Source organism: Dipodomys merriami, unplaced genomic scaffold (genome assembly GCF_024711535.1).
Source record: "Dipodomys merriami isolate MVZ:Mamm:240054 unplaced genomic scaffold, mDipMer1.0.p SCAF_9, whole genome shotgun sequence".
Classification (NCBI taxonomy): Eukaryota; Metazoa; Chordata; class Mammalia; order Rodentia; family Heteromyidae; genus Dipodomys; species Dipodomys merriami.
Genome location: NW_027206512.1, coordinates 28,944,595 through 28,961,247, shown reverse-complemented (window position 1 = coordinate 28,961,247; position 16,653 = coordinate 28,944,595). Strand labels below are relative to the sequence as shown.

Below are 16,653 nucleotides of genomic sequence, written 5' to 3'. Positions count from 1 at the left end.
CCTGGCTGGCTTTGAACCACGACCTCAGATCTCAGCCTCCTGAATAGCTAGGATTACAGGCATGAGCCACCGGTGCCCGGCAGTGATAAAGAATTTCTTCATGTAATTTTATATAGAAATTATGTCTTCAAATTAAAATCAAAGATGAGCAATTCTATTCTGTAAAATATTTGTAGCTTTTTTTCAAAAGCACAAAACTTTCTTAGTTGAATTTAATCAAAGCTAACCAAAGTATATTTCAACACTAGCTACATTTATTTTATTTACAGGTTAGCTAAAATTTATTTATGATTTATGATTTATTTATTTATGATTCAAATTTATCATCCTTCATGATACCTGCCCTTAATTCAGGGCGTCTGAATAGGATAGGCTATCACTTTGTAAATTAAGGCATGTTATATGGTTTTAAAAAGTTATTATCCAGTTAGATGTAATTCAATTAAGTAAGATTTTAAAAGTCTTTATGTACAGTCAGAAAAAGAAGAATCCAGAGTACTACTGTTGATACATGTCCAAGATGAAGGTGGTTTCTGGTATAAAGAAGAGCCTCTACTGAGTGAACTCACTCAAGGAAATTGGACACACAAATATGGACAGCAAACAAACACAAACTAAAGCGGAAAACAAAACACCGGACATCAAACAGCTAGAATGTGGCTGGAAAGGAGCATTATTTAAGGATTTTCAGGTGAGAATTCAGTTCAACCAAAATTTTGTTCCCAAATTTTTCATCTCTTGTGCAGAAAATCCAACAGTTAACGTGAATTCAATCTAGTTAATGAAACTTGAACACCTAAAATGTCATCATCTTTTATAGAGAAATAGAAAGTTGATGCAATATTGATCAAAGTAAATAATTTGATATCCAAATGTTTAACAATACAGTGAAAACTCACGTATTAAAAGTTATTGAGAAAATATTAGTAAGATTAAAAAGATGATGGCTTAATACTTAATGAAAGTGTGCTGAAACTGTTTCCAACACATACTGACCTCCACCATAAGGAAGGAATTCATTTATACTATTCTGCAATGCTTGTCAATATTAAGAAAAAGAGGATTGACTTTATATGTGGTTTCACACACATACATATGTGTGTATACATATATGTATATATGTAACTGTACACACAGTTACATATTAATACAGACAACATTCAGACATACCAATAACTCTTCCATACTAGGCACATAAATCTGCCACCCTGATTTTACCACTTAAGTCTCCCAAGACTATGTTCTTTTCTGAAGGAAAATGTTCTCTTTCTAGATCATGTTTCAGCTAATTAAAGATCCCAAATTTCCTGCCCAAATTAAGCCACGTATAAGTTGTTTCGTCCCTAGGATGAGTTAGGTATTGGGTTGTATATCCTAAGCCCAGAATATTGTCAGAGCTGAAGAAGTTAAAGATTTTATGTATTGGCTACAACCAGTGATCAGAGATAAAGGGCAATTCAATCCATGTTTTTTGCATTTTCTAGTCACAATTAGAAATTCAGCACACTCAATTCTGGGTCATTGTGAAACATTTGCTAAGATAAGATAGGAATAAGATATATTTTTGTTTTATTTACAAGTTTTATGACAGATCATTGTAATAAAAGCTCTAATTCTTCACTGTCTCTCTATTCTTCTCATCACAGCATGGATTGTAGTTCCCCCGATTAACATCACCATCTACCTGCCCAACCCTTACCTATGCAATAGCACATCAGTTTGCTGGGACTAACAAAATATGGGTCAAATAATAAATATGGATCAATTAGTAATTTTTTTCAGTTTCAAAGTTGGATCTCAAAAATTATTGAGTGATTTTTTTCTCACTGTACATCCAAACTTTCCCTATACAAACTCTGTTATACCAAAGGAGGACAGACCATATAGCACATGCACATTAAAAAAAATCTGTTATTATTGTACCATAACCTATACAATAATTATTAGCCATTAAAATAGAAAAGTGATCCTAGATTAAAGAAATGTCTCATTGAAAATTGGTTCTTACCACATTCTAGCTGTAGGCCAATCCGAGAAGGATACCACTTTGGACCTATTAAATAAAATAAAAATACATACATCAAAACTAGGTCAGTTCTTATCAAAAGATTTACAAAATATTGGGAAATAAATACTTTGACTATTCAGTACTAACATGGAAATAATGTGATTACTTCTGATGAGTGGGAATTTTTCACTTGCAGATGTACACCAAATCTTGTGGCCTTTGAAACAACCAGTCTCCTTCATTTAACTTATTCTTTAATTAAAATTTTCACACATTTACTTGTAACTTGAGTATGTGATCTCATTTGAAATTTATTGAATATTCATCGAATGAGCTCTTCTTCTCTTATAAGACAGTCTATCATGTTATCATGTAATATTGATTTATTGAGTTATACATGCATTGATAGTAGCAAAAATGTCACTTTAGCGCATTCTATTTAATCTGACATTAGATTTAGTAGAAAAGTACTTTCTATACAGGAAAACTCCGATATGTTATCATGTCATTCCATAGTGAATTATTATTAGTTACCATAGTATAAATTGTTTCTTTTAAAATAATTTATAGTGAAGTGTCAATGGCTCATTTTATAATCTTAACTACCAACAACTCTGAGATAAGAAGATTGAAGATTGAGATATCCCCAGCAGAGAAATACAATAGAGAATTACCTCCAATTAACTGACAAAGGCCCGAACTGGCAGTGTGACTCAAGTTGTACTCCCTAACCAGTGGAGTAAGAGTCTGAAGCCCTGAATTCAAGGACATGAAAAATGTAATTCAAGAAGTTGCAACAAGCAAACCCTGGAGAAAGAGCTTTCTGCAATATCTGCCTTGTTTAGTGATGCCTTGCAAAGGTTTTTTTTTTTTTTTTAATCTCAAAACTTCAAGGGATACCAACTCTGTGATAACAAAGCAGGCAAGCATCCTGGGGATCAGTGTGAAAACAAGCAACTGGATTCACAGGCAGAGATCTAGTTGGGTAGGAAGGTGGAGTTCAAATTACAGTACAGAAGGAAGCTGAGGGCAAATGTATATTTGGAGCTGCACCCCTAATGAGTAAGATGAGAGGGGACCAGCTGTGGGAATACAAATAAATCAGAACATGTGGACAGCATACTAGCATCATTCCAAGCCTTATACTTTAGCCTTCCAGCACAGATTACTTTGGCCTGATTCTTTTGAATGGAGATTGTGTGGAAAGCAGCTGTTACTCTGGAATTTTCTCTACCAAATATGCATGCAAAAAGAGCTTGACAGACATATGGGATATTCAGCTGGGGCCCTCAGGCTGAGTGGTTGGGAACAAATCAAGGGTGGTTCCTCTATCTCTCATTTTGTCAGGCCTGCATACAGTAAAAGTGACTGGAACTCAGCCTGGCAAGAAAGGCAGGGCAATGTTCCTTCAGCAAATACACAAATACACACACACATACACACACACACACACACACACACACACACACACACACACACACACACATTACATCTAATCTATTTGAAGAGAGAAAAATGTCTTTCTCTCACACAAAGTAAAATGAAAGAGACAAGACTGGGATTAAAGAACAGATAGTAGAGTTTTTGTTTTTTGTTTTCATTTTACTCTCCTGTTTCTCTACTTTCATCATTAGATTATATAGATGTCCCAACACACACACACACACACACACACACACACACACACACACACACACACACACATACCAAAACAAATTAATTTCATATAAACACTAAAGCCCAAACAAAATAGGCTTAACATAGAACATTCAATAGAACATTCAATCCAGAAAGAGCCCATACAACCTTTTGCAACACTGAATACATTTTAGGTCACTAAAAAGGAAATAAAACAAGAAATAACATGTTCAAAAACTCTGAAATGATACCCTGAAATTTATGAATTTATAATATAATAAAATTTCAAGTCATTAGTAAGAGAAACTAAAAGTATATAACCAAACAGAAATAGAATGATATATTTTTAGCTAAACAATAGTCATTAAATAAGCTAAAGAAGAAATCTGAAAATCCTGGTACTCACATGAAAATAATAATACAATTTACAGGAATTTTTTATTAAATTAATCTAAAATTTATTAAATTAATCTAAAGAGAGTACCCACATTGAAAAAATCAGTGAGAAGAAGGTAAACATCTATATCCCAATTTCTTAGGAATTAAATGCAGGAGAATCATGAGTCTGAGAAAAGTTAGCAAGACCTTACTTAAGTTTAATAAATGTCTATTGATGTTGATCTATTGGTGGAGCAATTGCCTTGAGCACTTGAAGCTGTAGGTACAACCCCCAGTATCATGAAAATAAACAAGCAAGAAGCAAAAGCAGAGAGGTCTCAAATTATCATCCCAAAAAGGAGATCAAAATTAAATACAAGTTGGTATAGGACTACAGCAACAATTCTTTCAAGGTTCACTATAAAAAGAAAGCTTTATAAGAAATGCTCATGGAAAAAAATAATAATTCATTAGGTAAAGTTTTTGGTCAGCAGTTAAATTTTGTCTAGGATTATTTCTAAGCAAAATTTATGAATAGAATGGCATGCAAAATAGTGCAAATACTTTACCTTTCATCATTTTTAGAAAATATAAAGGAAAATGTTCTTTTGGGTTATTTTTGTGTTTACTAATAAAACTGGCACTATTTACAGAGGCATTAGTTACTTGGGGATATATTCTAGTGTAATTGGCTGAAAAATACCTTGATTGTTGTTTGTTTTTTATAGAGAGTGAAAATATAATGTTAAAAATAAAATGATATGCAGCAGAAAATTCTTTTAATTGATAATTTGGACAAATTAAGGATATTGAACAATTTATGAACCTCATGAGAATCTCTTTGTATTTGATAAACAGTAATTGAGTTCCTGTGAAGAATATGAATGAGTTGTCCAGTTCTTTCCATTTCAATATTCTTCACTGAAGGCATCATTGTGATAGTACTTATGGTACCTTTTATGATGAAAGTGACAAAGAAAAACTAACCACACCCTAAGAAAATGAATTTGTCTATAAATTAGATGACTGGATGATGACAGTTATTCTTTTTTTGGAATGAGCTTGAAAAGCAGCCAGGGAAATGATAGATAAACAGTAGTGCATAAAGCCTAAACGACATGCTACATTATTTGACTAATGAAGAAGCTTTTTGTCATTCAGAATGGATTCACATTGTGCCATTGATTCACTGCTGATTTATGTGCATTTGCAAGAGCATAAACAGTCTTCATACTCAACAATATGTTAACAACTTTTCAAATCAGATATTTTAACTATACAAATGCTGAGAAAATCTATAATAAATCACTAATCTAAGTTAAATTAATATCTAAATGGCCTAATTTAGATTAACATTAGATTCTATGCTCAGTTTATCATCTTTCTTATATAGCAAGATTTTTCCCCTAATTTTATCAGTTTTCTTTCCTAATATATCAGGTTTATTTTTAATTTAACCAATTAAAGGGAAAAAAGAAATGAAATAAATGAGTGTGGGACAATATATGTTGCCACACATTTTCCTCAATCACTTAATTATTTGATGATTTGCCTATATCTTCTAAAATATTTTGCTATTTCATTATTTTTCTTTTGCATATTAAAACTTGACACATTTTTGTAGAAAATAGATTCAGCATTTGACATTTAAATTATTAATCCTATGTGTGTATTTTTTATTCTGTGAAGCCCCTGCTTATAGACTGCTGTTATACCAAATCAATGTTTATTATCTATGTATTTCCTATAAATAAAAATAGAAATATGCTTTGATGATATGCATTGTAGTTAATCCCCACAATGTGCCAACTGACAAACTATTAAGATATGCCTAGCATGTTCATCACTGTTCACTATTCATAAACTAAATATGAAACGACTAATTTGACCAGATAATGTTCCATGTGTCAATTATAATAGATATCTGGATTCACAGATAGCAGGACTGTTAACGTCAAAGTGTATTTCGTAGAAAAGGAGAGCCAAAACAGAGCCATTATTAATAGTTAACATATAGTCAGATGGAAGAACATAGAAAAGTGAGATGAAAAATATCTGTGAGTAAGTTTAAGGTAAATGTTGTCTTTACATAATAGTAAATCAGAGTCTAGAGGAGAATCTGGGGGCTAAACAAGCTCTCGTGTAGAAAGCAGTTTTAGTGGTCCAGTGAAATGTGCAAGTCTAGAGAATCACACCAAGTGTGTCATCATAGCCCACAGAGTTTGACCAGAGAGAAAAATTCAGGCAGCTTCGTTAAGAAGACAGATTTGAGCACTTGCTGGTGTCCCCAGAACCCATATCAACAGACAGAGCCCCCAGAACAAAGGCACCAGAGACGCCGAGCGCTAGGATTCTACTCACCAACAGCAAGAACTGACAAGGAGCAGAAATCTTCATCCTGTTGACCAGAGACAGTCACAGAGTGGACCAAGGGAAAGGGATGAGTATCCCAAAGACATCCTCTCTCCTTTTCGCAGAGGAGCAGTGGGAAGGTAGCTGCCCTCCCACCACAGAACTTTATCTGATACTGACAAAGACTGGGCCAGAGCAACTACATCTTAACACAGGCCTTGTGTTAAGACAATAGGAGCCATTCAACAGGTAAAAGTAAGTAGACCTTCAGGGCTCAGCTCTACCCCTCTGGGAAAGTTGTCCTTCCTAAGCAGAGAAAGCTCCGCCCAGGGCATGGCAACTTTCTTCACTGGGTAAACAAATCAAGAGGCTGCCACACCCCTGTGTAGTATAGGCAGAAACTCCAGCTGCAGGAGGGTAAGAGTAAAAGAATTGGAAACTGGATAGAATAAATCCTGAGAATGGCTCCAAACTGAGCTGTGTCTCAGGAACTAGCCCCTTAGGGAAAAGTACTGACTGCTGAGAAGCCTCAACCCTACCTACAACCTAGTTCCATCATAGCAACTCCAAGCTAGAGGAGACAGCCATTGCCCTCTTTTGTGATGTTCAAAGTAGATCACTCTCCCACTGAAGTAGCCAGGGAGGAGGGTTATAAAGTCTGGGGTAAGGCAGAGCTGCATTCTGCCTCTGCAAACAAACTGATTTAAAAAAAACTAATCAAACCACAAGAAAACCAAACACCACAAGCAAACCAGATACTCCACCAAAAGACTGGTTATGGGCACAGGGGAAACACAAGATCTCCTCCTAAAAAAATAGAAGAATTCTTTTTTCTACTTAATTTTTATTTATTTTTTTTCATTTTGTCCAGTTAGAATTTTTTTATTGTGAAAACACTGTACAGAAGGTTACAATTACATGGGCAAGGTACTGAGTACATTTCTTATCAAGCATTGTTGCTGCCTCCTTTGTTTCCCCTTCCCATCCCTTCCCATCTCCCATCTCCCCCCTCCTCCTCCTCCTCACCTAATTTTTATTTTTTTTATAGTTTTCTTTTTTGTCCTCATTTTTATTTCAGGATTTTTAAAAATTCTCTTTTTACGCTTTTCTCTTTTGGTCCTTTTGATATTTTGCTTTACTTAATTGCTGTTCTGTTTATCCCCAGATACATACATCTTTGATTATGTATGTATCCTTCAATGAAGGATAACCTTCATTGTGGGCATACTTAATCCAGATATTGATTCTCCAATTCACAAACTCTCTGCCTTAACTCCCTTAATGTCTTTACAATTATATAATATTTTAAAGGTTTCATTTTTAATTTTTTTTATTTATTTTTCCTTTTTCCTTTTTCTTTATCTCTCTTTTCCTTTCCTTCTCTCCTTTTCTGCTCTCTGAACATAGGTCTTAGTTACCTTCCCTCTCTCCCTTTCCCTCCCTACATTCTCTAATCTTATTTTCTCCTCACAATTCTCCCTAAAACTATTCATTTCTGGTTTGCTGACTCCTTTGATTTTCTTACTCCATTGATCCCTAATTGATTGTTGTTGAACTAGATTATATCTGTGGAACTAGATTGTACATGTACTCATTTTTACTGTGTCAAACAATCTGTGCAACTACAGGGCTCTAGTTGATGCTTGCCTTAAGATAGTATTGTAGAATGGGATTGGTTTTGTTTTCATACCCAAATGGGCAGAACAAGCCAAAGAAACACAAGTAAAAAGGAAAGTCCAGGTATCTCAACTCCTATTCATGATAATTAAGCAACAGAGAAGTTAATTAATAATCCCAAGTAGAGCTCACAAATTGCTCTACAAATACTACTGGTAAAAATGCTGAATGATTAATACAGGAATGATTAATACAGGAATTTCACGAGTCTGAAGAGGCTACCTAAGGATTAATAGAGGAATTGCTTATGACCACATAAGATGATGCTACGAGAAATGAACCCGAAGATACGAACACAAATGGTTTGATCTTTCTTGCTGTCGTTTTTACTATAGTTATAATGTAATATGTGAATTTTTTGTTCCTTTTTTATGTTGTTTCCCCATGGTATAATTACTATTGTCACTGTTTTTGATTCTGGTGTCCTGAATCTTGTACATACATTTTCTTAATTTGGGGAGGGGAAGGGAAATAACAAATTCTGAAACAAGGATACAGTTTGACCCATTGTAACAAGGAGATGTACAAGACACTATATTGTAAACGAAATTTAAAACTTCCATTTGATGGGGAGGATTTGGTAGGTGGGGAAGGAAGGGTAGGTAGGGGAAAAACAAAGGAAGGGGTAACAATGGATAGGAAATGCAGTCATTACGTATGTAACTGTAAGCCTCTGTACAGTATCTTTATAATAAAAGAAAATAGTAAAACCCTACCTGCTGGGACTAGGGGTGCAGAACACATTGTAAATCCATACAGTCAAGCAAATTTAAATCTATAAAAATATTTTCATAAATTTAACAAATCAAAAACTATATAGAATAACAATTCTAGTTACTGAGGGATGATTGATGCCTTGCATTTCCATAGTCAAATAATTGTATTTGTAAATTATAGTCATATGAGCATAACTTTCTAATATATTCACATCAGTAATGACAAAATATAAAAATATCATTATGATGTGAAAAATCAAGTGAATATATTTAAATATAAGCATATTTTTAAAAACAAGTATTGGAAATGTAAGTGCATTAATATCCTACATACAAGGAATGAGGAATCCTATACTGCATCTACTCTATGAAGAAAACAATAGGTTTCTACTGCATTCTACTGCAGAATTGTTGACAAAATGTGAAGACGGTAACAGAGATATGAAAATAGAAATCTGATGAAAGTCTGTCCTGTTAAGTTTATGTACCTTAGTGAAGTGTTTGTTACAATAGGTTGCCAAGCAACACTGGAAGGGGTACTGAAGGAAGTATGTTTCAAGAGCTGGTTTACTGTCTGAAAGTTTAACACATTTGCAGAAATGAAAGTTCAGATTCTTTCCTGAATGCCGTACACTAAAAATAATTAAATTATGCATCCTGTCTTTCTGTAAGGTTATTGAGATCTACTATTTGAAACTGAACACCAAAGATTCTTTGGCCAACTAATATCTTCTATACATGTATGACTATGCTCCATGTGTAAATGTAATTCAGTGTTTTGATTGAAAATATGAAGGTTGCCGGGCACCAGTGGCTCATGCCTGTAATCCTAGCTACTCCAAAGGCTGAGACTGTGGCACATGGTTCAAAGCCAGCTCAGGCAGCAAAGTCCTTGAGATTCTTATCTCCAATAAACCACCAGAAAACTGGAAGTGGCACTGTGGCTCAAGTGGTAGAGTGCTAGCCTTGAGCTAAAAGGCTGAAGGACAGTGCCCAGGCCCAAAGTTCAAGCCCTTTGACTGACCAAAAAAAAAAAAAAAGAAAGAAAGAAAGAAAAGAAAAGACAAGAAAATATGAGGTTGATAATGGTGGGGTATTCTTAATAGTAGATCATGTATAAAGTATTTCCCAAGAGAAAAGACTGTTTTCATTAATGTTAGAAATTATTCCCTCACTTTATCCCAAGTAAACAAACATGGTGAACAAATGTAAAGACATAGCGTCTCGTACATCTCATTGTTGCAATTTAGGCGGGGGAGGGGGAGGTAGTGTAGTTGAAGAGGAGGGAGGGAAGGGATGGTAGGGGAAAAACAAAGGAGGAGGCAACAATGCTTGATAAGAAATGTACTCATTACCTTGCTCATGTAACTGTAACCGCTCTGTATAGTATTTTCACAATAAAAAAACTTATTAAAAGTAATAAAAGTAAAATAAAAGAAAAAATGTAAAAACACTGGTAGATAAACACAGGTAAAATAGATAATGAAAATAATGGGTTAATAACCAGCAGGGGTCCAATATTCAGCATGGCCCTGTGGCCCAGCCAGTTGGAGGGAGGGCATCAAGAGGTGAACCTCACAACCCCCAGGACCTGGCCACTGGAGGGAGAGGGGCATCGAGGTGCTGACCTCACAGCCCCCAGGGTGTGCTGCTGGTGGGGGGGGGGCCTGTGGTGCAGCTGAAAGGGGAGGGACATGCTGCCAAAGGTGCCAGGTATGCCTCCTAAAGGCTGCAGGGCATGCTACTGATGGGGTGGGGCGACCAGCCCCACATTGTGAGCTGTCAAGAGGTGATTACACAGTGGGCAGCTTGGGGGAGGAGTAGGAATGGCAGTTGAAAGCCATTAGTCCTGTGGAAGTAGAGGTGAGAATGACAAAGGAGTAGAGGGGAGAGGTGGAAGTAGAGAGACAGAGAGTGAAGTGGAGAGTAGAGAGAAGGTGGAGAGGGAGACAACAGGCACGGAAAGCAGGCAACAGGCCACAAGCAGAGCAAGGCAGGCCTGGGGAGGGCAGGCCTCCTCACAAGTCCATCTGGGAACTTCTCCAGAGGCCATTGGGGCCTTCTTCTTCTCAAGGCCTGTGGAGAGGCGCCCACTGGAGAGCCGGGCAGGCCTGTGGAGAGTGGAGAGGCCTGCAAAAAGGTGGAAAGAAAGAAAAGGAAAATCCTCCCCCTTTGGAGATTTGGTGCTTTGGGTTGGGGGGGTTTTCAGACTAATTGGGGGTTTGCAGACCAACTAATAAAGGTGAGAGCTGCTTTTTGGAGGCTTGGAGGCTTGGTGGTTGAGGTGGTTTAGCCCAGGACAAGATAGTCGCAGGCTCCATGTCTGGTGTAGTGTTAATAAATTCGTTATCTTTATCCATGCCTCGATAGATTGTCTCACTCTTTTGAGGTCATAAGTATATCTAAGGTATAAAAATAAATTTTAGAACTAAAATGTCAAAGAAAATCAACATATAAATTTGAAAGAAAATCAAAATACATAATGGCTGAGAGTAATATAGGACTTATAAAATGTCAAAAGATACATTATTTTAAGAAATGCTCCAAATGATTATATATCATATATGTGTATGTGTGCAAAATGAATAATGAAAATTGTATGAGCAAATTTATCAAATTGTAACTAGTTCTAAATTACATCCAAATGAGGTGTTGGCCAAGTATCTTTAAATGAAGCATCCTTTAAAGAAAGTACAAAGGCTCGGTGGTAGAGTGCTTGCCTAGCATGCATGAAGCCCTGGGTTTGATTTCTCAGTACCACATAAACAGAAAAAGCCAGAAGTGGCACTGTGGCTCAAGTGGTAGAATGCTAGCTAGCTTTGAGCACTGGGACAATGCCCAGGCCCTGAGTTCAAGCCCCAGGACTGGCCAAATACAAAGGCAAAAATGTGGACAATATTAGTCTGACAAGGATTTGGGTCTAGAGAACATTTTTTTTTCATTAAATGAAGTAAGATATCCATTTTGAGAATGAAGAAATAACTAACTGCATAATATTTAAAAAACTGTCATAAATATTAACTCTGTATTAACTGTATAATATTTAAAAACACTAACAAATCTATATAATACTAAAGAACATCTGTATAATTTCAATATATAAAATGTAACATTAGTAACCATTATAAAAACATAATATTCAGAAATGAGCCATAAAAAAGCAGTAGTTGTGTTAAATGTCAAGTTCTTTGAACACCTACTTTAAGATAATAAAATTAAAAACTTAAAAATGGGCATTATATTTGGATTCTATTTAAAAACCTTGGAACATTTAGGAAGAATGTGGAAATATCAAAATACTAGATTATAATAAAAGCATTTTACTTGAATAATTTTATTAGTAATGTTTTATACTTCCATCAAGTTAATATATTTCTTAAGAAACATTTCCTCAATAAGTTGCTCTTTCTCATTTTGGTATTTAAAGTTGTATACAACACTTTCCTTTCTAGCCAAGCAAAAACGCTGTCACAATGAAAAGTGTTTAGTTGAACAAAATAAAATAAAGTAACCACAGGTATTACCTATAAATTAGGATATTATATAAATGATTTTTTGAGGTAAAAGAAATAAAAATTATATATTTTAAATGAGTTTTAATGTACTACCAAAATTTATTCCTTTGTGTGATGTACTAAAAATACAGTTGTTGCTATATTATTGTGAATTAGTTATTTTATTTATTAGAAATTATTCATTCAGCACAGTATACTTCAGTAGAACAAAACAAACCATTTCATTCCCTGTGAATGTTTCTTTGCAGTCTTCTGAATGCCACATGTGTACTTAAGTAACCAGCCCAAAATGAAACAGAGAATGTCAGTAAGATATCTACTGTTGTAGTATTAGATACATGATAGTGTTTGTGAATTCTAAAAATAGGAATCTGTTTCTTCTCTCATCTTCACCATGAACTCAAAACATTTATTTCAAATCTGCATCAATAAAACACATAGAATTTTGCTGACCTTAAGAGAGTATGTTTCTGCTCGGAAGTTTGCTATTATAAAGTACTCAAGTAAGAAAGGAAGGGTGCTATCATACTGTATAATCTGCAACAGCTAAAGCAGGATTCTGGGGCCAATAAAAGACTTGGTTCTGAGAAAAATTTAAACCTGTAAAACAAATTTTCAAGATTCAAAATAAAAAGAGAACAACAAGATAAACAAGCCTCTACATCAATAGGATGGAAGGCATGACATAAAATTTATGTAGGAAAGTAAAAGACATAGATCACAAACAAACAAAAAATGGTTCATTATCTTGTCTGAACTTTATAGCCAATTTATTCAATGACTCACTGGAGTCTAAAGAAGCACCAGAATTGGACACCAGACCTAAGGTTAATAGAGTATGGACACAACAGTTAATCATGATATTTCTTCATCTGTTATCTGAGTTTGTCAATTAGCATAATAACACTTGTCCAAAGGTCAGAAACATCAAATTCCACTAAATGTTTTCTGAACTTTCTTGTTTTAATGAAAAATGCCTTTGCCTGGGGATTCATGCCTACAATTCCAGATGCTTTGTATCTTCTTCAAGAGTTAAAAAAATATTATTCATAAAAATCCACTCAATCAAATATCAGAAAATGCACAAGAATCCCTGCTTCTTACTAAATATTCCTCAAAAGCATGTGTTTTGCCATTTTCCTGTAAAATGTTTGCCATTGGTATTTAACAAATAATCCAGTTGATTCTTATTGCCATATCACAAATTATCTTATTACCTGCATTCATGATGAATAGTCTTCAGACCAGCCTTTCTGTCAATAATTTTATACCATTGTTAGGATTTTCATATCATTTTAATTTCCTGTCCTTTTGATATTAGGTCTACTCAAATCCTCAGACCTTCTATTGTCACTTATATTAATAAAGCTACCAAACACACAATTCCAACATAATCATTCTCTCCATCCTGCCTACTCATGCAAATAATTCTCTCAAGTATTTTTTATCTAGAAAATCTCCTAGCATTTTCACGGCAATAAATTCCTTAATTTTTCTCTATTTCATTCATTGTACACTACTTTTTCCACACAATTTTCATATCACTTTTTAGGATCCTCACATAGAACACTCTCTAGCAAACAGGCCTATTTACCTATACTACTACATCATCATTCCATTAAATGATGACCTCAAACCCTTCTTATATGTAGTCTCCTTGCTGAATTAAGGAATGACATCTTTACTCAAAAAATTATCTGATAAAGCACATTGACCAGATGCATGTATTACAGATCTTTTCCCCCTGTTAACCTGTTTTAAATTTTCACATCTAAAATTATTTTGTATATTGATTTCAGATATTTAGCATCCATTATCTTTTAAAATTATATAATTTTATGAGAACAGATACTTAAGATCATTTTGGATACAAAATGTATGCAGTGACTATAAGATTGCTGAATAGAAGCTGGGCACTCGTGGCTCATGACTGTAATCCTAGCTACTTAGGAGGCTGAGATCTGAGGATCACAGTTCAAAGCCAGCTCAGGCACAAAAGTCTGTGAAATTCTTATCTCCAATAAACCACCAGAAAACTGGAAGTGGTGCTGTGGCTCAAGTGGTAGAGAGCTCACCTTGAGCTGAAGAGCTGAGGGACAGTGCGTAGGCTCAGAATTCAAGTCCCATGACAAAAAAAAAAAAAAAAAAAAAAAAAGATTGCTCAATTGAAAACAATAAATAATTTTATGAAAGTAAAATAAGAATGTGAGCTTCTGGAGAATTAATAGAAACAATACATTATGTTTTTAATTAACTGTAAAATCATTCTTTATAATAACCCATTTTCCTGTCTGAAGACTGAGTGCTTTATTAAGCTACATGATCATCAGTGTGAGTGGTATATTCTGGGTTTACATCCTTAGACTATAATCTGTGTCCTGTCATTTTAAGAATATCTTTCAACACTTGGGAAGTGGTCCTTGAAAGGGGTAGAGTAGGCTCAAGACGAGATATTAGACAAATGAAGAGTAGAAGAATGCAGTCAAGAATTTAATGTATATTCTACAAAATAAAGAAGTGAGGGAAGAGATGGCTTGGAACATTGACAGGAGTGTCATTGATCAAGATGCATTGTATTCATAAAGTTCTTTGTCAAATGGAAACTTCCTTGGAGAACTAATTAAAGTTAATGTACAACTTCAAAAAAGAGCCCTTATCAATGTTTGTTCACTCACCAATTAAGCAAAATGAAAGCAAATACAAATCAGCAGTATAATAGTGATATCTATTAGTATTTTCTGATGATGATGAAGATAGATTGATCACAGACAGGATAGATTGAATATTGGTTTAAATTTTGATATAAGGATTGAAAAACTGAAATTACTTGTTTAGTGTTAGAAACTCTGTCCTTAAACAAAGTAATTCAATGAATAACACTTTACCCCACTTTCCCATTGGAAAGTTTGAGTTTTTATGTGAGTTTTAAAATAGACTGAAGGCAACATCACATCCATTAGTTTGCAACCACACACACACTTATAGTAAGAATTGAAAATGGTGTTGCCTATTTCAAGTGTACTTTCAAGCACAGCTCTTACCTAATATGTAATGTCTGAGAGGCTTTGAATTCATCTATATAGCAAATGCATAATGCAACCATAATTCACAACACAGAACAAATGGTAAGAGAATGCAAAGGAAAAGGAATTTTGATCTTAAAATTGTGTCTCAGGGTCTTTGATATTTCGTCACTTGTTTTAAATTATAAAATTATAACTTCTATTATTGCAAACATCAGAGCAAGATGAGATGGACTTTTTCTTTGTTTTTTTTCATTGTGAAAATACCATACAGAGAGCTTACAATTACACGAGCAAGGTAATGAGTACATTTCTTATCAAACATTGTTGCTCCTCCTTTGTTTCCCCTTCCCATCCCTTCTGTTGTAAAGGTCATTTTTCGACATAACGTCTTGTACATCTCATTGTTGCAATGGGTCCATTTATATCCCTATTTAAACAATTTGTTTTTTTTCCCTTTCCCTCCACAAATTATACCAACATCAAATACAGCGGAAACAGGGGTTATACCGTGGGGGAGGGACATACAAAGCAACAAAGAAATCATCTTATAAATATGTTAGAAACAATAGCAAGAAAGAAAAAAAAAACATTTGAGTCCTTATCTTGGGGTTCATTTCGCCTAACATCAACTTATCTGACCGTTTCTGCTTGTCTCAGACACATACTAGTTATGTGAAGTAAGCCAGGCCCAAAGAAACATTTGTCGGCAATGGGGGCTGAACTCTGGGTTTGGGTGCTGTTCCTCCTCTTTCGCTCTACCACTTGAGCCACAGTGCCATTTCCGGCTTTTTTCTGCTTATGTGGTGCTGACGAATCAAACACAGGGCCTCATACATGCAAGGCAAGCACTCTACCACTGAGCCACTTTCCCAGCCTGAGATAGACTTCTTACTTCAGTGATATGGGAACTGGATTTATCCATCCTAAATTAAGTGAAACTAAGATTTGTAAGTCACAAAAAGATCTCAGTTATGGTCATCTTCGAAACAGCTAAACTGTGTGCATGTCACATTCAGAGACGAAAAAATGAAATTCAACAATAAGCACAGATTTCTGAAAATTCCTTCTGGAGATTAGGAAGAAACATTTGTTTGCCTTCCCACATTTTAGGGTGGGAAATAAATACTGGTAGGTTTAATTTAATATGACTGGATTAAGGCATATGTATGTAGCTTATAAACAGTATTCCTCTGTGTGTGTTTGTGTGTGTGTGTGTGTATGTGTGTGAAGTAGGTGTGTGTGTGATGTTTCTGGAAGAACTTAGCATTTGGTAAAGAAAATAAAATTCATCGAGATGGGCAGGACCAGTCAAACCTGCCGAGAACTTACACAAAGAAAAAAGG

General features: G+C 34.9%; 1 protein-coding gene across 1 annotated transcript in view; it reads right to left on the bottom strand.

Annotated features, from left to right (window-relative positions):
- Tecrl (trans-2,3-enoyl-CoA reductase like) overlaps positions 1–16,653 on the bottom strand; it is a 69,785-nt gene that overhangs the window by 29,889 nt on the left and 23,243 nt on the right. The window contains exon 3 of the mRNA XM_070013079.1: positions 2,009–2,053. Coding sequence (XP_069869180.1) covers positions 2,009–2,053 — 45 coding nt within the window. The remainder of the gene's footprint in view (positions 1–2,008; positions 2,054–16,653) is intronic.